Consider the following 27,496-nt stretch of genomic DNA (forward strand, 5'->3'; position numbering starts at 1 on the left):
ATGGAAACTGGGAGCCCCAGGAAGATACAGTTCACCGTTCCCCTGCTGGACACCCACCTGGACCCAGAGGCAGCTGAACAGGTAAGAGGGAAGTAGGGGAGGTAGGGGAGGTGGGCAGTTTAGGACTTTCAGTGTTTTTTCTTTCCATCAGTGACAATGAAAGCAAGATGAAGTACTCCTACTTGTGATAAAGATTATTGTAAAAGATATATATTAAGATGTAAGAAGAAATCAGCTTATACTATATGTGAACATGTAACTGAGAAATATTTATTCCAGTCATCAGAGATAGCAGGTGCAGCATAGCTGAACAGCTCAGCCTGCTGTGTCACCAATGCTGTGTAGACTGATGACTTATTACTCGCATGTTCCTAATTACCAGGATATATCTTGAATACAATGTTTATGTGAGTATGACGAATTTAAGAGTAATTTTTCCTCAGGTTTGTAGCGACCCAGACTATGCAAGCGGTGTTAAAAAGAGGTGTTGTAGCGTATTGATGTGTCTCCAGGGGGTTGCTGTTATTTTGCCTTCAATACTCATATCCATTGGCGGCGAGATACTGAAAGTTGCTTATCGAAACGCTATCATCAGTGTGATTATTTCTTCTTCTGCTGCAATCCTGACTGCGCAACGTGGCTTGACTAATTTATGACTAGAGTACGTTTGAAAAGATGGAAAGCTGCAAGAAATCTTGTTCGGGGATTTTATGACATGAGAGCAAAGATGATTTATTAGTAAGTGAAAAGGTCGTGTGGGTGATGCTTGTGTACCCTGTAGAGGATATAGAGAAAAGATGTGTCCCATTTTCTCATTTTTATAAATATAACATGAACAGGACGGGACATTCATAATGAATGAGCCTCAAGTAACGCTGGCAAGAGGAGTCTGGCTACACCTCCTCTATGTCTCTCTCCCTCTCTTTTTCCTCTCTCTCGTTCTGTCTCTTCCCGCTGTTCACTATTTTTTCTCACTCTGACCGTGTTAGGAGACTGCTTAATGTGTTTGTGGGAGTGTGGGAGTGGGCCCTTGTCAGGACATTTTATTGAATAGTTTGAGTGTATGTCCAAGTTTAAACTGAGATGAAACTGTGTGAAGTTCAAATTATATGATTAGAAGAACTAAATGTACAACAGCTGCGGGTTTTGTTGTGTATACATGCATTTCAACAAAAGCCACAGTCAGTTTGACATATATCTCCTATCCTTTGCAGTTTCAAGAAATTGACACAAGAAAATATGATGACAGATGGTACAAGATCTGGAGCCTTTCAGAAAAGCGAGAATCCCTATAACGTCCACCTCTGCGTAAAAGCCTCCCCATTTAAATCTGTTCTTCTTTCAGTGTTACTGAAAGAAGAACAGATTTAATGCACACGCCACTTTTCCAAGATTTCTCATGGTTTATAATGGTTAAGTACAAAAGAAAGACCAATTAATGTTGAAACTAAGGTTCTTTGTTCTCAGAGATATCAAACTAGATTAGCCCATCTGTCATGTCAGTCTGTAATATATACCATTGATTCAGTGATATCTGTAAAATGTGTCTCTGAATCAGCTGTGATATAGTATTATTATGGAAAGGATTTACTAAAATGAAGCTTAATGACAAAGATAAAAAAACAAAAAAAAAACAGATGTATCATCTAATCAGCTATAATTAAAAACTGTAATTACAATCTTTACTTAACCATTCATAGCTGTGGGAAAAAACCTAAGTAGAACTAACACAGCATCAACATGATGAAGTACACATAAGGTGGCAAGAAGATTTGCATTCTCAAATGAATAACTGGTACAAATATCCTTTAGTGCTACAAGAAACAGGATTTCAAACAAAGAAAAATAAACTATTGTTTTAGCAATGGAGTCTGCCAATAATTGGCCTTTTTCCATCATTCTGATCTGATTTTCTGTTGCATAAAGCAAGAGTCCACAAACAGCAGGGCGCAGTGAAAGGTGAAAGGAGCTGGTTACCTTGCTGACATGCTGGCAGTGTGCAGCCCGTCGCCTGCAGCTCTTCATCTTACAGCTTACTGTGGCTGCTCCTTCTTCTTCCCCCATTACTCACTTAAATATTTAAAGCTGATTCGCTGTCTTGAAATGAGAAAAATGGCCGTTGTCTTGTGTTATCCGGCTGTGTAGGTAAAGCTCAGTAGGTAAAGCAGGCTGTCCACGAACCAGGGGTGTTAGCGGTTCAGTCCTTGAGCAATACACTGAACCGCGAGTTGCTCCTAGTGCTTGGCCGCGCATGTCTCAACGAGCGGGGAAATGGGACACTGTGACTGTTATGCACTTTGAGTACCAACCAAGGTAGAAAAGGATTACAAAATTTCAGTGCCATCAACGTTAGCAATAAGCGTCGAAGCTCACAAACAAAACACACAACTATTCCTGTGAAAATGCTGTGTGTTAAATGCTTTTAATGTGAAGGAAAGGAAAGAAGGAAGTTGGATCTGTGTTAGTAAGTCAGTATTGTATTTTTTCAATGAAGGACGGTTACTACAAACACCCAGATCATGATAATGCAAATATATATATATGTCACAGTGTGACTTCATTGGGTAATTGACAGTGGGCTTTTGGGAATAACTTAACATAAATCATATTTTGTATAAATAATATAATTCTGCAAAGAAAGTCACATCCTAAGCTTTTTGATAAATGTATGGGAGTTAAACTGTATTATCTTCCCCTAAAATCCTATACATAGGTGCATAATTACTTACTTTGTAATACTTATTTGCTTTCTATATTAAATACTTAATATATACTAATACTATATTAAATATTTCTGTAATAAAGCACTTGCTTAAATTAGTTACATACCACCACTGAGTCTTTACTCTCTTTATGGTGTAGCTAGATCATTATGTCAGATTTACACCTACAGTGTAAAACACACTTGCTAATGTTAGGGTAGTCTGTCCCCATAGATTCAGTTATTAGTTTATTCCATATTATACCTGTATTTAATGTAGTCTACAGATAACTATAGTTCATTAAACCCTCAAGGGCAATTAAACAGTCATTTAGTCTGGGAAGTTTTCCAAATATTGTGCCAGGACCAGCCATTGCAAATAGGTTGAGAATGGTAGTGGTGGGATTTGAAGCCACACCTCCATAGAGGCTGGAGCCTAAATCCAGCGCTTTAGACTTTAACAAAGCCATTCTGGTTCATCTTTCTCTCTCTTCTATGTGATTTAGGTTGTTCATTTACGGTACATTGATGTAGTGATAATGTCGGATATAACCAAAAATGTTTTTCCGTTAAGTCTGCACAGGACAAGAGAGGACAAAACATGATTAAATAATACGTTTGTTTATATTAAAACAACATGCCTCTCCACAGCAACTAGGGCTTTATGTGCAAGACTTGCAAAAGAAAAGCACCACTAGCAAGGCTATTGTGCTTTTAAATAATGGAAACACTGGAAAGAAAATCACTAGGGGCGGCTGTGCGACAAAAACAAAAATAGCAGCTGCGAGGTTCATACTTCAGTTTTTGTTTTGTGCACACTAGTTAACCTAAGCTTCTCAACAGAGCAAATGGGCACCATGTCTTTCCTGATATTAAAAAAAAAAAAAACGCTTGCAGCTGAGACTCAGAGAGACAAACATTACATAATTTCCTTTGCATGCCTTTGTCTCAGGTGCTGATAATTTATTTTGCTGTCACTTTTAGTTTTAGCAGACTTAACGATGGTAGCGTTTTTTCAGGTGAGGATGGGCTGACATTTAATTTTAATCAAACTGCCAGCAGATGGGCATAAATGACATGAAACTTATTGCTTTGCAATGCTCTGGATCTCATTATGAGATCATTATGATTATGGCTTTAATAACAACCATTGCTACTACAAATTAGGAAAGTGATATTATGAACACACTTTAATATCTGGAGGTTTATTACTTTGGTACATTTGTAACAATGGAGTGTAATTGTCTTCTGAAATTGTGCATTGTCAAATCTGAGTGTGCACCCTTGCAGTGCTTTACATATTTTTGTCTGTCTCTCACTTTACAAGACAGGATGACATGGCAGATGTCATTCAGCTTGTCATGGTTGCCCTGTGTGTCCTGTTTGTGTTTCAAGAAGCTCCACTTCACTGTCTGTGTTGTCTGTATTTATTTAGTCACACGTCTGATCCCAGGTTGGAGCCATTAAATATAAGAGCTTAAACACCTCCAGCCCAGTGTTTACCTACTTCCTTTCAGCAGCAGGAGCAGACAGGGCTCCTTTTAGAAATAAAATTCAGTTTACTTCTACCCTCAAGAGGGTTCTTAGTTCACAGCCTCAATAAGCATGACCAAAGCTTGCCTGATTGCCACTGGGACTTTACCCTTTTAGGACACATTTTCAATTTATTCTGAGACCACTGTGAGTGTCTGCTGAGCCTGCATGGCATGCTGTTTCTCAAGTGTCTGTTTACATATGTTTAAACTGTACGTGTGTGTGTGACAGACGACCGAGGCAGAGAGCCCAACGGCTCAGATATAAAGAGAAAGAAAATAAACAAAGGGAATCTCTCGATGTAAAAAAACGAAAAAGAAATGTGTGTCTGTGTTTGCAAGCACACTTATGAATGCCATGCCAGGGGTCTTCACCCGTGGTTCACTCATCCCTGCAACCTGACACCTCACAGCATGGTGAATCGTTGTCCGTGGAGAACGACACGTCAGTCAGAACAGCCTCCCAGACCGTTAGTCGCAACAGAAGCGCACACACATCCTCTTATCCACACACTGGTATCTTAACCTTACACTAGAGCTCAGCGTGTTCTTACAAATACAAACTGACTGTACCTGATAGAAGCCAAAACCAGATAGTGTCACAGAGTGATGGAAAGATTGCAATCACTTATTATGTAACTGTTCTCTCGATAAGAGATTGACACTATTCATTGCGAACATATTATGTTACTTTAACACAATTATAATCTATTATATGACAGTCTGACTATTTCTGAGAATAGTTCCACACTTTGGGGAATCTGCTTATAACATTTCCTGCAGATAATGAGATGAAAACATCCATCTTGCTTTGGTATAGTTTTTTATTTATCATTCATCTGGAGTTGTCAGTTTTCTCATATATCCTCTGTGATCCATACTACAGCCTCCATGCAGCAGCCATTGCCTGTCCTTAAGCAGGGGGCACACACTAGCATTGTCTTGTTTAAACTGTTTCAACACCACAATGACGCCCAAGTTGAGCCTGTCTCAGCTTAGCCCTACGCCGAGGTCAGCGAGTAGCACAGGGCTAAGCTAAGCAGGGCTAAGGTCTCATCCTCAACAAATGTGCCAGCTTTGTGTATCTGCAAATGCCCTGTCATCCTAAAGACAGCACTTCAGGGGGAAAAGGGTTTCTCCGAACAAGACACCAGGCAGCCACTGCACCCAGGCACAAAACAGTTCTACTCCCTTAAAACTGCATCTCAATGTTTTCACGCTGCGTTGATGGATTGGCCTTGTTCCAGTGACTGACAGGACTGCTCTTTCGTGCAGGGCTGCCGTCTGTGAACGCAGCCCCAAGGTGCTGGTTGGCAGATCTTATTACCTTTGGGCAGAGCAAGACTTCTCGCTTCTTCTGCTTCCTTCTGCTTTACGCTAGGCTAAGCTAGCAGGCAGTCAGTAAGAAATGTGCCTTAAAATGTCATTTGTTCCTTTACAATGAAACATATGAGCCAGCAAAAGCTTGAAAAGGCTATCATCTAACATCAGAGTTTTACTGTTGCACTGTTTCCACTTTTAAGTTTTAGTTTATGACAACTATCCTCAATTACTTTCTTGCTGATTAGCTGAAAAGCATGATTCCTGTCTTTATGGTAGATTAAAGACAACAGATAAGTTATGCATCTGCAGGTTGTAGCTTTAAATCAAGATGTAGCCTGCATGATATCAACATTAAATTCAGTGCAAACCTACACATACACTTTTTAGCAGTTCAGCGAGCTGTCTGATTAGTACGTCAGTCTTACATGGTTATTTTTTATCATCAAGGATGTAATTGGAGTATTGACGGAATGCAAATGCAGCATAAACCAAAAAAACAAGGAGCACATCTCACTCACTCCCCACAAACAGAGAATTTATTCCTCTGTCATTTAGGCGCAGAGTGGTCGCTGGAAAATTGACATTCATAGATGACAGCAATATATTCCTCTTTGAGATGATGAATCGTGACGTACTGAAATAATCGTCCTTTATCAGTTACGTGTCGCAACAGTGTCCTCCTTAATATTCCCAACGCGGACGTCTCAGGACATTTTTGTCTTTCGCCGAGAACATAACAATTTAATGGCCTTCCTGTAGTGCCTCAGGAAGACCATTTTCCAGGAAGAACCTTTGAGTACAGCAGATTATCATTATCACGCCATGAATATCTTTTGAGGATGAGCCAATCATTTTATGTTGAAATGAAGCATAGCAGCTGTCCTTACGTGTACTCTGGGCTGACAGAGTGATCGGCGACGCTGCAGGAGCTTGGAGGAGGCTGCCTTTCTTCTAGACTCCCCTAAACCAAACTTCCATTTAAGTGAGTGTTACTTCCAAATCCACAGAGCATATCAGGAGGCAAGAAGCAAACATAAGCCCTATTCATGACTGCAGACTGTGTGGACTGTGTATTTCGCTCTTTATTGAAGCTGGTCCTCAATGCTTTTACAATTTAAGCAACACTGTCATGCTCTTTATTATATTTGAAGGAAAGCGCAACCAAAATTACCTGAAGCAACTTGTGCAAACTTATGCAAAGTTTGTCTTTATTGCACGGGCCTTTTCTCTTAGGTCACAGATTAAAAATAACGATATGCATGCTAAGAAACATAACAGGATATTGAAAGAATAAAAAAAATATATATTTATTTAAGTCAGGACCTTCTAACGTTGGACTCAGTTTCTATTTACTATTATTATCCTATTGTCTGTAAAACCAACTGGTTCATTTTTAAAATCCAATATTTAAGATTCCCGTTTTCAATTTATGTTATGTTTTTATGCTAATTTGTGTTAAATTGTGTAAAAAGAGATATTTTTTTTTTCAATAAAAAAGAAATTCCAGCCAGCCGTAGACATTAAAAAAATCAATCCAGTGGCTCCAAAATGTATTTTATGATAATTTGCTTGGATGTACAATTAAGATCCTCAGCAATAATCTTTCTTGGATGTAGAAACAGAAAATAAATGAAATGTATTGCTACGAACCACTGCTCCCCATCCGCACTTGGCTTTATGATTTGAGTCAATAATAAGAAAGGAGACTCTAAGGACGACTGCATACGGGGGAGAAACATGCGACTCATTTGAGAGGGAGGCCAGGGACTGAAGAAACACAGATAAAAGGAAGTAGAAGTCAGTGATGTGTATTTTCAAATACAGACTGTAATAAATCCACCTATTCAGAGCCAAATGAGACCACAGCTGGAGAGAGACCGTGAGGATTTATCATAGCTGAACAATACCAAGATCATGTTTCAAATGGCTGAATAAAGGATAAGGAATCACACGAATCCTCCTGGGCTACTTACGGTCCATGCATTGTACCGAATCTGTCACAACGCGACCCACCAGCTGACGATGTTTTAAGGAGAGCTTTCTTTAACCGTCGTTTCTTTTTAACTATCTTCTGATTCGTAGCTCTGACCAGCTCTGCTAAAGGCCACAGAACAGCTCTGACAGTGTAGGGATTACAGAACCTCGACTGATTTCTCAAAGGCAAGTCGGGGTTAGGTTTACAGGACGATTTCTCACCTTTACTTCTATTTTCGTTACCTCAATAAATTATGAGGCGTAACCAACCCTGAACTCTGGCCGTGACTTTGAATACAAATGTGTTACTTTGAAAAGACACTGGGCATACAAACACAAATACTAGGGAGTACAATATAAATCCTTGACGTTGTTTTAATGTTCTTAACTTTAAGAAAAAGTGATGACATGCATGCAGATTTGCTCAGTATCTGTGATTTGCTTCCCCCGCAAAAGAATATCTCCTTATTTGGTGTAATAACTTGTTTTATATTTGTTTCTGTATTGTGTATTTTGGAACCCAATTAGAAAGTAAAAGCCAATTCCATTAAAAGCCGAAGCTTCAGCGTAAAAAGGTCCCTGTCTGCGCTGTCTCGTGGCCTGACCTATATCTACCAGCCAAGGGTATTTTGTCCACACGACAAGAATACCAGGCATGCAAGGCTTTTCCTGCCCACCCATCACTTTCGAAGGCAGTTTTTGTTGTGAGAAGTGACAGAACTGCATTATAGTCAGACTGTGGGTTGAAAGGCAGGCACGGGGGTTTGAGGAGGGGAGGGGAGGGGAGGGGACGCGTCCAGGAAGCGGTTGGTATTTGTGTAGGAGAGGAGGATCAGGGAGTTCGCTCTGCAGCCGGGTGAGAAGAATAACAATGACTCTGGGTATAATCAGCTCAGCACAGCCATGGGCCACGGCTCGTTTTTGCTTTAACGTGGGCTGGCGGGGTGGATTTTCTGGAACGGCAACAAAACATACGCACACACACAGGGATAATACATTAGCACACGGTTTATAATATACACAAGAGTTAGTAAATCATTTCTATAGCTGCGTTCAGAACTTGAGCTCACAGCAATTGCCATGCCCATCTAAAGCACATCACTGAGGGATCAACTGTAGCTTTTATTGTGATTGAGCTTCATTGGAGACCTTGTTCGGGATCTGTAGTGTGACGTACTCATGGAATTGCTTTGAGGTGTGTGGGTGTTCTTCTCAAGGGGATCAGAAAGTAACTCATGTATGTTGCGAATTTTCAGACTATTGGGGGTACAGGGTTGAGGATTTTTCGCAACCCAGATATTTTAACAGAAGAATAAACATTTACCTTCCAATACAGAGATGAACAAGACCATCATGACTAATCACTCTCTATTTGCTTGTCATTTGGCATATAAACAGTGCACGTAAAGGAATAGCTTTGTTTTTTGCTAAATTGCCTTTTATTTGTTTTCACATCGTATCTCATAATGCTGCTCCGCATGTACCCACACACAAATGTGGCTTGAGAAATTGTACCCTATTGTGTCCTTAATAGGTTTTGTGTGCAATTTTGTGGTTGGATCCCTATATTAACCCAGTGCATCGTAAAGTAGGCATGACTGGATTTAATTGCGGTTGTGCACCACTGAATTGCTCTCCACAACTCCATTTCTTGCAGATAAAGGAAAAGTCAGCTTCGGCTGTACCTGTGCATTCATCTGTCTTTACTGTGATGACATATTCACTGCGTGCAGAGAGGAGAAACACAAAGCTTAAGGCTGCTGTGATGTAACAGTGAATAGCTGACACGCATCTCAGAATAGGTCAGCAGTTTTCTTAGAAGTGTTTCACAGCAGCAACATATCTCTGCCTGCCTGTTAAAGAGAAGAAAAGGCCCTCAATGTCTCTTCTCATTCAAAGGCTTCCTGCACTCCATGGTAGTGATTTAATGAAGCCTCTTCAAATCTGAATACCCAATTAGACTGTGCAACTGAGAAACTACTGACTCTGCTCATTTTTCTACTCCTGAAGTTACATCTGTATTGCGTATCATTATCGAGTGAAGCTTGCGTCAAACTGAAACAGCTCCAATAACGAATTTATTACTCTGCGTATGTGCATGTGTGTCCAAGGACATACTGGTTTTGTTGTCTGAAAAGAGGGAAAGCACAAAATCCAGATGTATAAACTCTGAAATGATTTTTGCTCGCCACAGGGACACCTGAAATGGAACCAATAATGCATCATTGGTAAAAACAAAAAAAAAACAGAAGGTCCGTCTCTCTGTCTTCCTTTGTAGACTCACATCTTAAAACACATCTCAAAAATATTTAATTTGAGCTATCGAACCAGCTTCAGCTGTCATATAAAATACCATATGATGCAGCATTGTTAAGGCTGAGGTTGCACTGCTTCCTAAGTGCAGCATTTAGAAAAGATGCATGGACGAACTGGAGCTGACATGACATGAGACCAGTATTAGTCAGCAACCCTGTCAGCCATATGTAAGCAGCGCATGTGTGTCTGTGTGACTCTGTTTTCTCTTAATGCAGCAATTAAACTGAAATATAACCACTTGATCTTGGAGAAGACTTAAAATGAATCATTGTACTTTCCACTAAATGTCTTTGGGAGGACAGACTACTGATTTGATTTGATAGCTGCATCACCACTGTCCCTACTGACTCTGAGCAACAGCTCTGGGAGGAAAAAAACATTTTAGGCAAGGGTACTAATTAAGATAAATAGCAGCAAGCAGTCTAGTAGTGTGACAGATAAAAAGTGGGTCTGGTTTGTCAGTGTGTAAATATTTGTGAATGATCATTTGTACCCATTGGTAAGGCATCAGTTAAAGTGTGTTGCAGTATTTTACAAAACTATTAGTTTTATCTTTGTGAGACAATATTTATGGATTGCAAAGTAATGTGGCATGGGGATGGTTATATGTGGCGCAGGGACGTGTGTTCAGGGAAGGCAGGTGAGGCAGTGGTACTATTGATAAAATAAATTATACTGTTTGTGCATTGGTCTGTGATCAGCATTGCTGAATTTATGTATTTCCTGTGTAAATACACTGAGCAACGCGAGTTGAGGCAGCAGCACGCTCTCGCAAACTGGGTTAGGCTCATGCCTTTGGCGCATGCCTGTTGGCTAACTCTCAGTATGTCACCGATATAATGGCACATTTTTATCATATGTCATCACTTTACATAGCCAAGTTAATGTATTTGATGTATGAGTGCAACACACTTAGTCTTGTTTATCTGACATTAAACCGCACTGAAAAAGCACGAGATGAGGCAGACGTCTGCATCATGGAAGAGGGCGCTAGTGAGCCACAGGTTCACGCTGTTGCTCTTCTTCTATGCTGAGTCAACTGTATGGCCACGGTCCATTTAATGGGATCTTTTTTCTGTGTGAATGCCACATAGACTGTATAAAGATGGACGGCAGAACTGTTCCTCAAAAGTGAAGCCAAAGCAAGTAGAGCTCCCCCTGGTGACTGGCTGCAGAATAGGTCATAAGCTCCACCTCCTCCATATCAGGGGACGGGACTTGGGCCAAACTAAAACACTAAAATACACGTCAAATAACTTTTTTGTCATTTTAGGTAGTTAATATATAATGTTAATGCATGTTCAAGTGTCAATTTTTTGAATAGGTATCGTTTTAGTTAGTTATTTGAAAAAGAAAAAGAAACTGGGTGTCATGACCTTCAGTCAAAACAGGGAGTGATAAATGATGGAAGATATACAGTCTGTATTAAAATTGGATCAGATCATCAGAAGATTTTTCAACTTAATTCGACTGGCTATATAATATATATTTGATGAAGGTGATGATTAGGTTTTAAATTGAAATATTTCTATTTGTGTTGTTTGTTTCTCACACTGGGTACGCTCACTTTGAATGAATATGAATGAACTGTGGAACTGCGACTTTTGAGATTTGACACTGTTCCTTTGGCCAAGTACCTTATAGCTATATGTGCGTAAAGAATGCCCATTTGAGATATGAAACTTAACCAGTAAGTGTGGAATGCCGAATTTAAGTTATTCCACTGGGTTCATAATTGTAAATTTGTGCCTCACCAGCCATGAACCTCACTGCACGTGAGTGATGTGGCGCTGTCTTACCATTTATATTGAGCTCAGAGTTTCTCCCCATTATGCCTATTTCCATTAGACTTAGGCTGACAGAAAAGCTTCTAGTGGTGACTCACGACACTTAACTTCCTTTTACCTGATACAACTTCCTTCTTTGACATCAGCCAGTAAATTCTTAGCAGAGTTATTATAATGGACACTTTGGCCTCAAAAAACGTTTATCCACTAGCAGGTTTAACCACTTGATCTGCTGAGCAGCTCAGTGAAATGTGCATGTTCTTTCATGTATTGTTGCAGAATGCTCCATACCTGCCATACTCCACTAGTCACGAGCCAAGAAGCAAGTAGGAGGTGGCAGGCTGCCTTGCTGATCTCACTGCTCAGCACTGCAGGATTCAGCATTGCTCTCATCCAGCTCAGGCATCTTCAAAGTGTACTGAACCCAAAATATGGATGACACAGGCCTGCTCTGGTCTGACAGAAAGTGGATGCTGAATTGCATCCACTATAGGGAAGGGCTAGGCCCTTTCTGATTGGCTGTGTAATAGAAAGATGCAAATTTAAGTGTGCAACTTATTAACATTTTAATTGGCGGAGGCTGTGACAAATTATAGCCTGTGGGTGCTTGAGCTGAGTTAGTCAACATTTAAAGATGTGCAAAAACAGCTGTTTGAAGCTGTAACAACTTAGGGATGTGCTTTACTGTCCTTTCCCAACGTGATTAAATCTCTAGAATAAAACTGTTCTACTTTTTCAGATCAGAAGACGTAGACCCACACCTGCCACTTTAGTGGCATCCAGTGATCAGTCTTCACCTGGTAAGGCACTTAAACGCAAACATACACTCACACACAGGCTATTTTTGTCTCTTGACTTAATTTTTCAGAAGGCTCACCTTAAAGTTTATAGATAATTCAGTACCATTAAAGCGTGACTGAGGCCTTGGTGACATACACGCTCCAGGTTAACAGGCAAGCAGAAAGAAAATAAAAAGTAAAGCATCTGGCTGCGTATTTGTCTGTGTGTGGCTTCAGGGACAGATGAGACATAAAATACAAACCAAGAAGCCCAGTTTGAGCAGTAACATTATGTGGCTGGCAACAATTTTATTATCTCCTATTGTACTTGAAACTGAAATACAGTTGAAATACAGTCTTAACAATTGATAGAAATCTGTCTGTAATGTGCACCAGTACATAATAGTTTCGCCAGGTTCAGGTGTTCAGACGGATGACCCAATGTTTTCTTGTTGCAGCCCTTTGTGTTTGCACGTCATTGCTTCAGTGGAAACACAAGGCTGAACTCGGTCTTAGCCCATTAGAAAAATAAAGATATTCTGACCCACACTCTCGACTCTAAATCAACTGAAATCCTTGTTCTTGCAAAGGTTTCATAGTCACTGAAAGATTATTTCTGCCGTTTTGTCTGCACCTGCTTTTGGCTTCCACCTTGAAAATGTGCAGCTTAGATACGGTAGTGCATCTAAACTGTTTATATCTGCCTGCTCAGTTTGTTGCTGTGTTTGGCTTTATGGTGATGATGTGCTATTATAATGATGTGTTCAAAACTAAACCAGAATAAGCCCCTAACCACAAACACAAGCCTTAGATCATCTGAACCACAGCAAAACCTGCAGCTAACAGTACAGTAAAACGAAGTCTTAGCACTGAAATCGATGCTTAATCATGTGGAGCTCAGCTTTTTCTTCCAGGAATGTGACTGTGTGGATTAAGTTTCTCTCCAGACAATGTGATTTATTCAGTAAACAGGCCCACTCACAGTCAAATCACCTTAACTACAATATGTTACACACAGTTCCAGATATCCCTACATCTTGCTTTCATTACTGTGACGGTGCATCTCAGCTCTACTATGCACCAAACGAATAATAATTTTGCATTAACGCGACGAAAACAGCCGGGTGTGTGTATCCTCTCGTGGGATCTTAATGATCAAACACAACAGCCGACCTCTGGAGATTTATGCCGTTGGATGACTCATCCATCGGCTCCCTGCTTCCCCCCCGCCTCTGCTGTGCTTTGGTGTGTGAGTGTGTAATGTGAGCTGCAGCAGAATTAAGAGATGATCAGCAAGGAATGTGGGGCACAGAGAGTAATTTCCTCAAGTGAGAAAACAGAGGGTGGCATCCTCTCTTATGTGTGAATAAATAAGAGTCGATGCGTCACTGAGGATATAGACAGAGGCCGACATTGTTGTCACAGCATTTTATCACTTCAACATGACATGATTTGTGTTTTTATCTTGGAAACAGTAGTTTTTCTAACTGGATGAGATTAGAAACAATCGTAGTTGCCTGTGATGCCTGCCTGTGTTTCCTAATGTGCTCCTGTGTGTGATTACATGTGCACGTGCCTGTGAGCTTGTTTGATTCGGTAATTGGGCACTGAGCATGTGGAGTGTCTCGGAGTCAACCTTGATCTCTGAGTGAAAGCGCTGATTGAACCCGCAACAATCCTCCCTGCTTAGCAGATCAGAGGCAAGAAGAGAGGAGCGAGAAAGAAGAAACTTAAGAGAGTGTGGAGTGAAGGAGGAATCACTGGCGCAGAGATGGGATGGGAATGCAAAAGCATAAAAAAAGGACGATAAAGCATGAAGAAACTGAGAATAAGCATGAAAAGATCATACACAAAAAATTATTCTATTTATTTTTAGATTTATTATAGTGTTCCCCTGTTTGTTGGAAGGAATACTGATTTTCATATTAGTTTTATTTACTTTCTGTGTGTTTTAGCTGTTTCAATTAAGTTCCTAATATGAAAAATAGATGGACTTTGATAAAAGCTCCAGCTGCAGTTATTTTTTTTTTCTAAAATATCTTCCATCCAAACCAAATAAGTTTTAGTTCTTTCCTCCGCTCAGCATGAAATGTTTTAACTTTTGGTCATCCCCTGACTTCCTGTAAGAGTTTTAATTTGTCCAGTACTTTGAGTTAACAACTAACAACGTCCTTATAAGCTTCTACTCTACTTTGGGTTTAGTGCAAGCCATCACCCCCGGTGCTGAAAAATTACGCCAGCACAGCATAGTGCCAAAAAACTGAGCTTCCTCAGCCACTTCAGGCTGGCCCCCAAAAGCAAGTCAATCCCCACAGACTGTCCAACTTTACCGAAGAAATAAACATGATTTATGACCAGAAGCTTACCAGCCTGAATTGTACCTGTGTTTAATGCTAATTAGCTAATGCTAGCATGTTAGCATGCTAAATTGTATGTTGTTCTGTGTTCTGTGAACAATATATGTTCTGTTTTTGATGAACATGTATTTAATGTCACGCCCAACTCACCATATGCGTAAACAAGACATTCTGTGACAGCCATACTAGGTACTAAACACAAGTGAAGATATCAGAGTCTAAATCTGAGCAAAAGACAGGCATCCAATCAGACGCAGAGACAGTTGTATTGGTGTGTGTGAAAGAGGGAGAGAACAAGGATGTGACAGAGAGGAGTGGGATGAGGGGGTTATACCGTAGACGTGATGATGAAGGAGAGGGGCTGTGCTGGTGCAGTAATGGTGTGCCCCACATCAGACAGCGCCCTGCATTATTTAATGCACCGCAGATTGCTCTGCCCTGTGCACCGCGAACCCCGAAAGCACATCAGAGGAACCCGTCACAGAAGTACAGACAACCGGGGTGCAGGCTGAAGGGCTAAAAAATGAGAGAGCCGAAATTATCACAAGAGGGTGGCTGATTTGAAAGAACGAAGAGGCCTGCCTTTTGGGAGGATTTGTTCCTCTGCTGGTTATTGGGGAAAGACAAAGACAACTTGAAATAGAGTAAGAATAAATCAAATAAATAAAACTACCATAAATGCCTTCCCTATTGACTTCCAGTTTGAAGTTTAGTTTTTTTGAAAGATATAACCACACTGACACATAAAAAGGTCATTATTTGGTGCCCTTTAAAGCATTGAATACCCACAGCAGCTGGTCTGTGGTCAGAGAATAGGCTGCCACCTGAAATAGATGAAACTGATATAAACAGGCATTATGAATATTATACAGGCACATGCAGTATTTGGTTAGATTGTAATAAAAGTGCTCTCAACGCAAACAAGATAGCGCAGGAAGTAAGTTTTTGTTGTTGTTGTTGTTGTTGTTTCTGTTTTAAATTTAGATAGTGTATTACATTGCTCTCTGAAATGTTGTTTAGTTCTTTGAGGCCTCTTTTGTCTTTCTGAAGACTCGACAGGAAATGAGGGAGAGAACCACCAGTATCTTCTCTTAGTGCTAGGAACCGTGAATGAAATAATAAAAAACACCTTTAGCAAAAAGCAAATTAGCATATTTTTACCCAAACCGTTGAATAAAATGATGACACATTGGAGCATGCTGCTGTGATTAGAACGAACACTGGTACCTGTGCTATTAATAATACGAGATTATATAAATATTAGGGAATGGGAGTTTTATTATAGTTATTATTTTCCCATATTATCATATTTTCCAAACCTCAAATTAGCCTTTTTATGCTGGCTCCCTAAAAATAATTATTCGTGATTATGCCTGCACTCCTACAGTAACATCCTTTAGTTTTATTTCTCTCTTGAGAAGAATATCTGCATCAAAAATGCATTCAGTCGCTGGTTTGTTTACAAGAACAACATGTTCTGTAAAATTAAAGGAACGGAGCCACTTTGTGCAAAAGAAAAAGAAAGACTCCCACTTTCTTTGCTCATAACAACAGCAAACGATGGTAAAAATAACAGACGAAACAACCCTGTCAAATGGGTCTTTGTGTTCTTTCTCTTTTTCCTTTAATCCATGGTGCAAGAGCTTTTGTTGCATTGCTCATTTTTCTTCATCAGATGCAGCGCAGCATCTATAAACTGACACCAGCTACAGTGGAAAGCTCAATTGGAGCGTCTTGGCCTGACTTAAGTGGAGTCAAAAGACTCTCTGTGTTCTCATCTGGCTTTGTGTCAGGCAGTCAGTCAGCTGGGAATTGCAGTGATAGACTCATCATTGCGGTAAAGGCTTTTTTTTATTATTATTGGCCTTTTCTTTCATTCTGCAGCACAGATGGGCTCGATGCACAGGCGAAACAATCTGGATATCAGCCACGTGAGCGCCATGTTTTATGTTTCTTGACCCAGATGATATTTCAACCATGTCTACTGCTGCTAACGGCAATAATCCTGCTGTTTGTTCAGACCGAACACAGCTGCTCACCGACTTGAAGTGCAGTGCATTAATACTCGGCGCACTTTTTTAAACACCTGTTACATTTTAGGCTCCAGATTGATTCCATCTGTGGTGCAACAAACACATCTGACTATCAACTTCAAAATTGAACATATTACTTTAAGTTCACATTTTCAGGGTCAAGAAACCTTCATCTTGTTTAATTACAGCCTCTACTTTTACTCACGGCAGCTGTTGAATAGTGATAAAAAATGATGCAGCTGAAACTACCATCCCTGGAATTTAAATCTAAAACTATTATATAGCCTAATTATATGCAATGACTTAAAAGCTGAAGACAGAATTGTTAAGCCTGACCTTCATGCTAAACACACGACACCATATACAAAGCTCCACCATATATACAGCTCTGGTGAACCTATACACATATGCACTTGCTCCCATACGCAGTACATACATCGTAGATGTGTCTGTAAATACAAGGTGACAGCCTCACTTGTTTCAGTGGGTGTCCAAAATGACAGCTGTTTACGTTCAAGAGACAAATCCCTCCAGCACCATCAGCAGCACTTATGGCCAAAGATGGAGGTCAGGTGATTTTACAGAGTGAAAACGCCTGCAGGGTGGAGACTGGAGGATAGATACAATATCAGACATAAACACAGCAAATAACAGCCTGTGTTTTTTTAACCACTTGTGCTTATTGCTGTAACCATGACAACAGAGGTTCCTATAACCTTAGTGAAGGAGTCATTTAAACCAACCGACTGAGGCCTCTCTGTGTGGAGTTTGCATGTTCTCCCTGTGTCTGCGTGGGTTCTCTCCGGGTACTCCGGCTTCCTCTCACTGTCCAAAGACATGCTCGTTAGGTTCATTGGTGGTTCTAAATTGGCCGTAGGTGTGAGTGGTTGTCTGTCTCTCTGTGTTAGCCCAGCGATATGCTGGAGACCTGTCCAGGGTGTGCCCCGCCTCTCGCCCTATGACAGCTGGGATAGGCTCCAGCCCCATCTGCTACCCTCCAGAGGACAAGTGGTTACAGAAAATGAATGTATGAATGAAAATGCTTGGTGTTTAGGTGGTACCATCAGCTGTTGAGTCACGAGAACACCACTGAAGGGCAATTGTTGGCATCTGGAGGTGACAGAGTTAAGCAAAAAGATGAGACGGTTAGGAATATCAGCGTTTCCTTCAGATATTATAAAAGTATGACCTCTACCATGAAGGCTCTACAAATACTTCATGCCTCGTAAACCTCGATTTACATTTCCAGTTACGAGGAGGAGGAGGACGGACACACGACATCATTTTATATGTCCATTTGGGATCATGAAGCTGGCTTTTTTTCTGAGTGAAACACTAACAGTAACTTATACTGACTTGTAAATTTCGAAATTGTGCTACATATTCTTAGTTCATCCTCAGGACTTCCCTGTAGGTTTAGGCCTTGTAAATTTGCCCTCATCCTTACTGTTAACCTCATATGTTCCATCATGGTGACATTTCTCTGTTTGTTGACATCATCTGCTGAAGGTGTTTCAGATAAGTGCTGTTTTGCACTGGTGGAATTAAAGTCTAATTTCAGACTCTTTGACATCTGTCCGTCAAGTAGCACTTTATAAATCCTAAGCTTTAGCCTGCGCATTGAAGGACAGCCCATGACTGGACCATTTCCTGAGACTGATTGGAAATCCATATTGGATGTAAGACCCTTTTTTAAAACTCTTGGGAGATGCCAAAAATAAGATTCGGTTTCAAGCATGGCTGCGAAATGTGAAGATAAATCCTTCCTAAAAAAATAAATAAATAAAAATAAAAAGTAATGGCTTTTATGTCAGATTTTTCATACACCACTGGGTTTGTGTTTGGTGCAGAGAGAGGGAGTGATGAGTAAAGAAACAAACAGTCTGAGCAGCCTAGTGAATACTTTTAAGTGGGAATAATTTATGCACGTGCTCCCTGGCACACATAAAAACACACACACAGCGCCTTAGGGATGCATAGGTTGCCAAGCAACAATGTGGTGTCCTAGAAAAAAACTTGTATGCTGTAAAATGCAGATTTGGGCGCAGGTTCAATACACACAGTATTGATCACAGCTGATGGTTTTACTGTGCTCCAGACAACAGTTCCGTTTTAGTCTTTTTATGCAGTGACAACAGAGTTATGTTTCACATATTGACTTTTGTATTGAGCTTTTCTCCATCCAGAGAGGCTCATATGAGTGTCATGCCTCATATTGTGTTGGACCTTCTAACTATTCATGAGTATTTATTATCTGCTGTACACACACTGTAGCTGCTCTATGTGGCGGGGGAAGCATTAAAATAAATACTCAATCACAGTCATGTTTCACATATTGACTTTTTTAATGGAGCTGTTCTTCCTCCGCTGAGGCTCATGTGATATTGTGTTGGACTTTCCATCTACTTACAGGGATATATTATCTCTATGCTGCACACAAATGGCAGCTGTTTAAATGGTGAAGTATAAAATAAATACCAGTATGAGATGGTAAAAAAACTTAAATATAAGTAAAACAGTAAAAGTACTGCATTCAGAACATCACTTAAGTAAAAGAACATTGAGTATATTATCAGTGCAGTAGCATGCACTGCATTTTAATGTTGTGGACAGGTGCAGTATTAATACTGAATGGTCACTCACTCATTCACTGGGTTTGATGTGTGTTGGTGCAGTTTTCTGCTTCCAGTTGAATAAGATTAATCTTCATGTCAGCAGCCTGACAAATGATACCACATTATGTAGAGTCTGAAACTCCCAGAAATACCATCAGTGAATCTAAATCAATGAGTCCATGCAAACATTTTTAACCAAGTCGCAGTGACAAATCACCAATAATCCGATATCCACTGAAGGATCAGGAACATATGACCCATTGATGCTGGTGGAAGCCCACAACATTTACATGAGGGATCTATATCTGAGAATGGCTTGCTGACTTTTTATTTCAAGGCAGGTGATGTGCAATATTCGTATTTTATATGTTCACTTTAAAATGTACTTATTTTAAGAAGGGGGATAAGTAGTGACAAGCTCAGAATTGCACTGACATACTTGCACAGTTGGCAGCTTTTGGTGATATAAATCAAGTCTGCTTTACTTTGCACCTCAGTGTTACATGTTTATTTCCCTTTAGGGATTTTGCATAAGCAGTTTTTTCACTGCTTGCGGGGGTCTGTTGGGAATATGGGAATATGATGAGAGGGGATCAGCATCCTTCATTTTAAGCAAAAAGTTTTTATTCGTAGATAATGGTGAAAAATAAAAACTATGCCACCCACAATGCTTGATAAAAACGGAGCAAGCTTTTCTGCAGTGCTTGTCGTGTGTCAGATAACCATCTGTCTGGAGGTCACTTTATATCCACTCTGTTCTGGACTGTGTGGACACACAGCTGTGTACTCTGGACACGCTGAAGAGATCAACCGTGGTATTAAAACAGAAGCAACGCTGTAGAATATGTGAGACCTTTGTGTGCATTTTTGTTGGAGTGTATCATGTGTTTGTTCGTTTCACAGGGTCCAGTACTAAACTGCTTGTTTGTTTTGTCATAGAAATAGATGAAGATCGCCTTCCAAACCAGCTGTACAAGGTAATTACATTCACTCTCTATGAATGTCATTTTTTACTGATATGAGATTATAGAAATACAATTATGTGAATTCTGTTTTTTTTTTTTTTTTTAAAAATGGGCTTCATCTCTGGTAAAACAATCTTTTCCATCTCAGTGCTCTCTGCCCACCTGACATGCACTGTTGATATTTTACAGGCAGCCTTGTTGAACTCCCCTCGACAGCGGCGGAAAGGGCAAAAGGGTACGCCTACGATGAAAGGTACGGTCTATTAAAAGTCGCGTCATCGACACTCCTGTACCATGTGTGATGTTGACATTTTATGTGTTGGATGACAGTTTTGGCTCTCATAAAATGACCTTTTTCTGCCTTATATGTTGGAAGTTCTCTGTTAAAAGGTGTAAACCACTAATAAACATTTTATTTTTGTGGTTAAAGCTACTTTGCAGGTATATTAACAGAGTTAGAAAGAAAATAGAGTTGGAAACAACTATATGTGTCTGCAGGTTACAGTTAACAATGTCCTGTTACACTGAAAACTCCCACCAGGCTTCGTTTAAACCTTTACATTATGTCCTGAACCACAGGTGACTGAGCTCCCCTGAGTGATTTGCAGTAAGAACACCCAGACCAATACAACTCCTCTATAACCAAGCAGTTCAACTCATGTGTCTTTGGAAGAGAAACTCTTGGGTGTATAGGTTGTTGAATGCCTCCTCCAGAGTGTGTCTTCCTTTTCTTAGGTGTCTGGTAGAAGCTGCGTGCCTTCGCAGCAAATACATTAAATTTAATTTTTTTAATTTTTTTGCGTAGTCTAGGTGTCATCATTACAAACATTAAGTGTGAACATCAACTGATCCCAAACAGGAAACTCTTTTTAGGGACAGGGAAGATCTAAATGCCAGCTCATAAAGTAAAAATGTTAGAAATCTTGTGAGACACGATCTAGAAATAAACAAACCTGTGCATGGCAACATTTGTGTTGCAGAAAATCTTAGTTACAATGAATGCGCTTTTTTCGCACAGTGAAACTTAAGGAATTTAGGAGACCCTTACTGTGGAAGGTAACCTAATTTACAGTCGTAACTCGCTGAAGCCTCATATTCATCTTGTTCAGCTGACCTCTTGAATTTTTTGTCCCTTTAATTCAAACAGAGCTCCTTGTGGGTCAGCAAAGGCTCATTATTTCTGACCAGAATTCCTCACAGTTTCTGTTTTTAATTAATGGACGTAATATATGTGTCCTATATAAGGTGAAGTTGTGAATGGTTCTGCACGAGAGCAAAGCCTGAGGTAAAAAAAACATAAAAAAGTTGGACAGACATTCCAGCACTTAATATTTCTAGTTGTTTTTGTCACAGTGGTGCAATACAAATCATATTTATACTTTTATATAATTAGATATATTGAGACAGAGGCAAAAAAAACAATAAAGTGAAGATAAGAAATTTGGGGCTTTGGGATGTTTATAAGTTTTACAGCTTTCTTATTACAGAAAATACAGCGCGCTTTCGTTTCCCACTACAAGGGGATTAAAAAAACACGTTTGTAGGAGGCTGAAGATGGTGATTAAATCATGTCTCAACTCTGACGTGTCTTTACCTGCCCCCTCATTCTGAACAGTGCAGGGGGCTAATTAAATGTTCCCAGTTTATTAAAATGCTTAACCTACATTATTTTTTGCATGCGTTGCTGAGTTCTTGTTGTCTTTACACCTACACTGACTCTCCTTCCTTACATCTCTTCTCCCTGTGTGCTATTCATAACCCTTCTTTTCTCCTATTGGCTGCTTTATCTCACACCACTTTCTTTTCTGGCTTGTCCTCTTTCCTCTCCCATCTCCCCGAGGACTTTTGTGCTTTTTACTTCTTCCTACTAACCCATTCCTTTCCGCTCAAATATTCCCCTCTTTTCCGTATCCAACTTTCTTCCCCGCTTCTCGTTTGCCTCCTCTCCCTCCACCTCCCTCCTCCCAGAGCTGCAGTTCCTGGTAGAGCACCACCTGTACAGGCAGCAGCAGGGAGCCGGGGATGAGTGCTCCTCAGAGAGCTGCCTGTCGGACAGACCCAGCCCTGACTCCGTTCCCGCAGGAGAGGAGCTCCCACACGACGACGAGGCCACAGCGGAGGCCTTTGAGAAGCTGCGCTGCCAGATGGAGGGTATGAGACCGTGGAAAAGGGGATTTTATTTGTGTGCCTGCAGCTGCTTATTCAGCAGTACAAATTGTACTACAATCTAGTCAAATGAGACCCTTCTTAAATGCTTGATATTTATTAGGTGGTAAACTTAGATGTGATTTGATAAGACACCAAAAGATGTGTGCCGAAACCCGTCTAGGACAAGAATGTGTACAGATAAAATAAAAATAAAAGGGTGACCACAAGAGAGTACGCATAGGCTAGAGTAAGTGAGACAGATAAGGAGTCCACTTATGTAGCTAGTGAACAATATATAGCTGTGGTAGCACAAGAAGAGAGCAGAGGGATGGAGGGAGGAAAAATACAGCTTGCTAATTAAGGGGAAAGGGGATAAAAGTAAAGCAGAGAATGAGCTGGGAGCGGGAACATGTCTGTGAGGGAAATATGAAAATGCTCGTCAGGATTTGGAGGAGTAAGGGGGGATGCACCCGGGAAGAGGCGGGAAAATATTATGGAATATTTGAAGGAAAGGTTCGACATTTTTGGATTTCTGCTTTAACAACTGACAGAAAAAAATACATATGTACGTATATATATATATATATATATATAAGAATTAGCTTAGCTTAGCATAAACAGGCTATATATTTAGAGTGACATTTAGTAAGAGTGATGGCAATCTTCTCATCAGGAAAGCAAATACACTAAGTGTGTTTCCCAAAATGACTTCTCCTTTAATAGCAACACACGGTCAAAGTGCCGCTTTGGCAGATAGCATCTCCTTTCCGAGCCAAGTACTTTCCCTTTAATGATAAAAAAACAGAGGTCAACTTTTCAGCTCAGACCAAATCATTCACAGTAATGGTTAGGTGTATAGGTGTTTGCAGCTTACTGCACACACTGCACACTCTTCAATAATTGCCCAGGACTAATGCATCATGAGTGGACAGGGCTGTTTTTCTGAAGCAATAACACCACAGTGCCAGCATTTAAGTTTAATTTACCAGGACACCGGTGGCGTAAAAGCCTGAAAACCTGCACTCCAGGATTGCAAGATGGCCTCACTTCTTATAGACTGCTCACCTTAAAGATGAACTGTAAATTAAGTTCTCAGTCTAGATAAAAGGATAAAAGAGGAAGTTGGGGAAAACAAATCAATGACCATTAACGCCAGGGGAGTACGGCTTCACTCAAAGATCAGCCTTTTAAATTCACTCACCATGAGTCCACAACACGCCGCTGGCAAATGTCAGGTGGCATTGACTGATTGATGAGACGACCTGGACTGGTTGTGTACACTAACATCATTTAAGAACACATACTGGCACTAACCAAAACCAACATGATGAACTGTGGTAATTCCTCTTTGTGGGTTAGTATCTCACCCTCCATCTCATCCCCCGTTTGTCTCTCTGCCCCCTGCAGAGTTCTCCAGGGAGAGTCTATTAGAGGCTGCAGGTGGACTCGAGTGCCCCCTCTCCAAGGAGAAAGAGGATTGTTCCAGTGTTGCCAATGTAGCAGATCCCTCATCGCAACAAAACAATGCACAAGCAGGTACATACGTTAAGGATCGGGGGAGTACCACTTATGCAGGAATCTTTCTCTCTCACGTCTCCTTGATGGCCTTCGCCTCAGGGGAGTCTTCATCTTCCTTTTTACAAGGAAGGGTTTATTTAGGTATGTTAAACAGCTCAACAGGCTTGGCTTGGCTTGGTGTAATGTAATCATGTCTTGTCAAACATCTGTGAAGTGGCTTTGATGCGCACTTCACAGAGCGGCGCCACGGCTGAAATACCATGGGAGGCAGCAACACACCGAAGTGGAAACATGAGGTTGGAGGGGGGGGCGAGCTGTGACGTTATGCTGTCATTACTGTAGATGTTGTTTTCTTTCTGTAGTTCATTATTTATCTCTACAAGTCACCAGCTATAAACTCCCATCATTAAATTAGACATCTTACAAATACAGCTAAGGTTAAGGTGTTGCAGCTGGTTGATAAGCCCCGCCCCCTTTAGTTACCGTTTCTACGCTTGTTAAAGGGGAATTACTGTTTTTTACAACCTGGACCTTATTTCTGGCTTAAAATATGATTGTTTACTCACCCATATAACTTTGGTGTCATTTGGAGTCGTTCGTGTGATATTTAGATCCGTGTATATCCATATAGTGGGAGTGAGTGGGGCACCGAAACACAGCCTCTAAATAACGCATAATCTGCCGCGAAACTTTTCACCAATATTTTGTTATGATACACCAGTGCTATTCCCCATTCAGTTGGGAGTTACCTGTTATTTGTAGACGTGCAGGGGTTCGTTGCTCTTTGGCCAGCTGTTCCTCTCTCTGCCTCCGCATTCTCCTTTCAACAAGACCCTCATCCGTATACTCTGGCTCAAAACGGTAAGGTCGTCCATCATAAACAAAGTCGTCGTCCGCAACCTCAGAATCGGAAAAATATTCAGCCATGTTGCAAAAAACTAGCAGTAGCAAATTACAGGAGCGCTCAGAGATGACATCATCCAGGTCAGAGGTTAGTAAATTAATCTACAGACCCTGGATGATGATAACAGGTAGCTCCAGATTCAACAGGGAATAGCACTAGCGTATCATAACAAAATATTGTTGAAATTAACGAGTTTCATGGCAGATAATGCGTTATTTAGAGGCTGCGTTTCAGTGCCCCAGTCACTCCCACTATATGGATATATGCAGATCTAAATCTGAACGACTCCAAATGACACCAAAGTTATATGGGTGAGTAAACGATTGTATTTTATGCCAGAAATAAGGTCCAGGTTGTAAAAAACGGTAATTCCCCTTTAAGATTCTCATTTCAATGGTGCCAGATATTTGATCAGAACTCAGAGTCAGACAAAAGCTGCTCATCCTTTCTTCCCGCTGCAGACGGATTCTAGTCTGAATCGCCAACTGACTTTTTCTTGTTTCATTGATTTTTATATTTTTGCTTTATTGTTCACATTTATGAAAAGGCTCAGACAATGACAGCATCGATTTGGATGTAATTTATGGCATCTGTCCAAATACAATAAAGCAGGACATTGTTTCCAGCATTAGCTTGTACTGTGTGGGGCTAATATAATCTATAATCCTACAAGATTATTTAGTTAACTATGTGCTACTTGGCACTGGCAGTAACTAGGTTATTATAACCAGGAGAATCACTAATAAAATGTATTTCAGTACAGATTATAGATTACCCTTAAATGTAATTTGTAATTTAGTCCATTGGATTAGTCAGTTCATAAAGATTTTCTGTAGATCCTGTAGATCACTGATATTCCTATGGAGCGCTTCTCTAAAGCCAAAATGATCCCAAATCAGCCCATCTCTATTTTTACTTGCAAAATAAAACTAAAAACCCATCTGTCAACACTGGACACAGGCCACACCGATGATACAGTTTAGATACTTGACGATTGTATTAATGCACACAGCGGTGAGAATAAATATTTAATTGACATTTTCCACTCAGTGTACCATTGCTTAGCTGACCAGCTGATTGATAGTCAGCAAAAAATTGACTAAGGCAAACAAACTGGACTAAAAAAAAATAAAACTTACCTTTGCGTGCTGTTCATTCGCACCTAACTTCACATCTGTCATACACACTGTTGAATTAATTGCCTGTACTTCTGGCCCTGGTATTGCTTTAAAGTAACACCACCATTCAAAGTGTCACTAAACTCCAACCTGAATAATAACATTTGGTTAGCTACGAGTAAATAATCACTGTTTGTGTGTGTGACAGTACTCGCTGCAGGAGCCTGGTGGTCGGTCGGCCGGTCGGTCGGTCAGCCAGCCAGTCCCTCTCTTTCTCATGCTTTTCCACTGTTTGGTTTTGTTGTGTTTAGTTTGTCTCATAGTTGTTAATATATCCTGTAAATAAATCCTGTAGTAACTGGCAGACAGTTACTCATGATGACTTTAGACACGGCAACTCATGGAGGTGTGAATCTTACAGTAATTTTGCATTATTTTGTGTCTTTTTACTTTATTGATCCACAAGGGAAATTGCTTGGTCACAGTAGCTTAGTTGCACATAAAACACACTCTTAAGAACCACAAGTAAAATAAAATTTAAAAAAAGCAGAAATATAAACATAAATGTACAGAATTAGAGTATGAACAAATGTACAAGAAATAGAGACGGAAGAATATATATTATATAAATAGGAATGATAGTAAGGTGCAATAGTGTGCATTAACGTGCATAACGTGGAGTTATCTGTTACAGAAAGGTGAGTTGTTGTACAGCTGGACTGAAAATGGTATGAATGAAGACCTGTAGCGTTCACTGTGGGAGCGAAGCTGGATCAGTCTGTTCCGCTGCCCCTTGTCTGGTGTAGTGGATGAGATGGATTGTCCATGGAGAGCAGTTTGTCCAGTGTCCTCGTGTCCCTTACTGAGACAAACATCTCCAACTCACTGCCAATAACATGACCAGCCTTTCAGATCAGTTTGTCGATCCTACTTATGTCCTTTTTGCTGGTGCTGCTCCCCCAACAAACCACAGCAAAGTACAGGGCGCTCGCAACAGTCTGGTAGAAAGTCTTCAGCAACTTGCAGCATACGTTGAAAGACCTGAGCTTCCTCAGGAAGTAGAGTCTACTCAGTCCCTTCTTGTACACAGCATCACTGTCCTCCAGTCCAGTCTGCTGTTCATGTGGACTCCCAGATAGTTATAGTGGTCCACTACTTCCACCTCCAAGCCCTGGATTGTGATGGGCTCCGCTGGTGTCCTCTTCCTCCTGAAATCAATGACCAGCTCCTTGGTCTTGTCCACATTCAGGAGTAGGTGGTTTGCCTGGGACCATAACTGCAGAGTCAGCCTCCTCCTGCTCGTTAAATGTCCCTCATTGTTTTATGTCTGTCTCAATTCTGCAGACACAAAAGCCGGAGAGTCCAGTGCGAGTCAGTCGGCGGAGGAGAAGACGAAGAAGTGCAGCCTGCCGACAGAGAAATAGAG

At 40.6% G+C, this 27,496-nt stretch overlaps 1 protein-coding gene across 1 annotated transcript; it reads left to right on the forward strand.

Moving 5' to 3' along the window:
• LOC311487545 (protein phosphatase 1 regulatory subunit 1A-like) lies at positions 1-27,494 on the forward strand (the record flags this gene model as incomplete). The annotated part of the gene is made up of 7 exons (XM_084543852.1): positions 1-81; positions 12,373-12,433; positions 20,357-20,394; positions 20,572-20,635; positions 22,351-22,533; positions 23,938-24,066; positions 27,415-27,494. 7 exons carry the CDS (start codon positions 1-3, stop codon positions 27,492-27,494), a joined length of 636 nt encoding a protein of 211 aa, XP_084399978.1.
• Positions 27,495-27,496: the final 2 nt, after the last annotated feature.

The sequence above is a fragment of the Chelon labrosus genome (assembly GCF_963514085.1).
Source record: "Chelon labrosus genome assembly, chromosome: 4".
In the NCBI taxonomy this organism is placed as follows: Eukaryota; Metazoa; Chordata; class Actinopteri; order Mugiliformes; family Mugilidae; genus Chelon; species Chelon labrosus.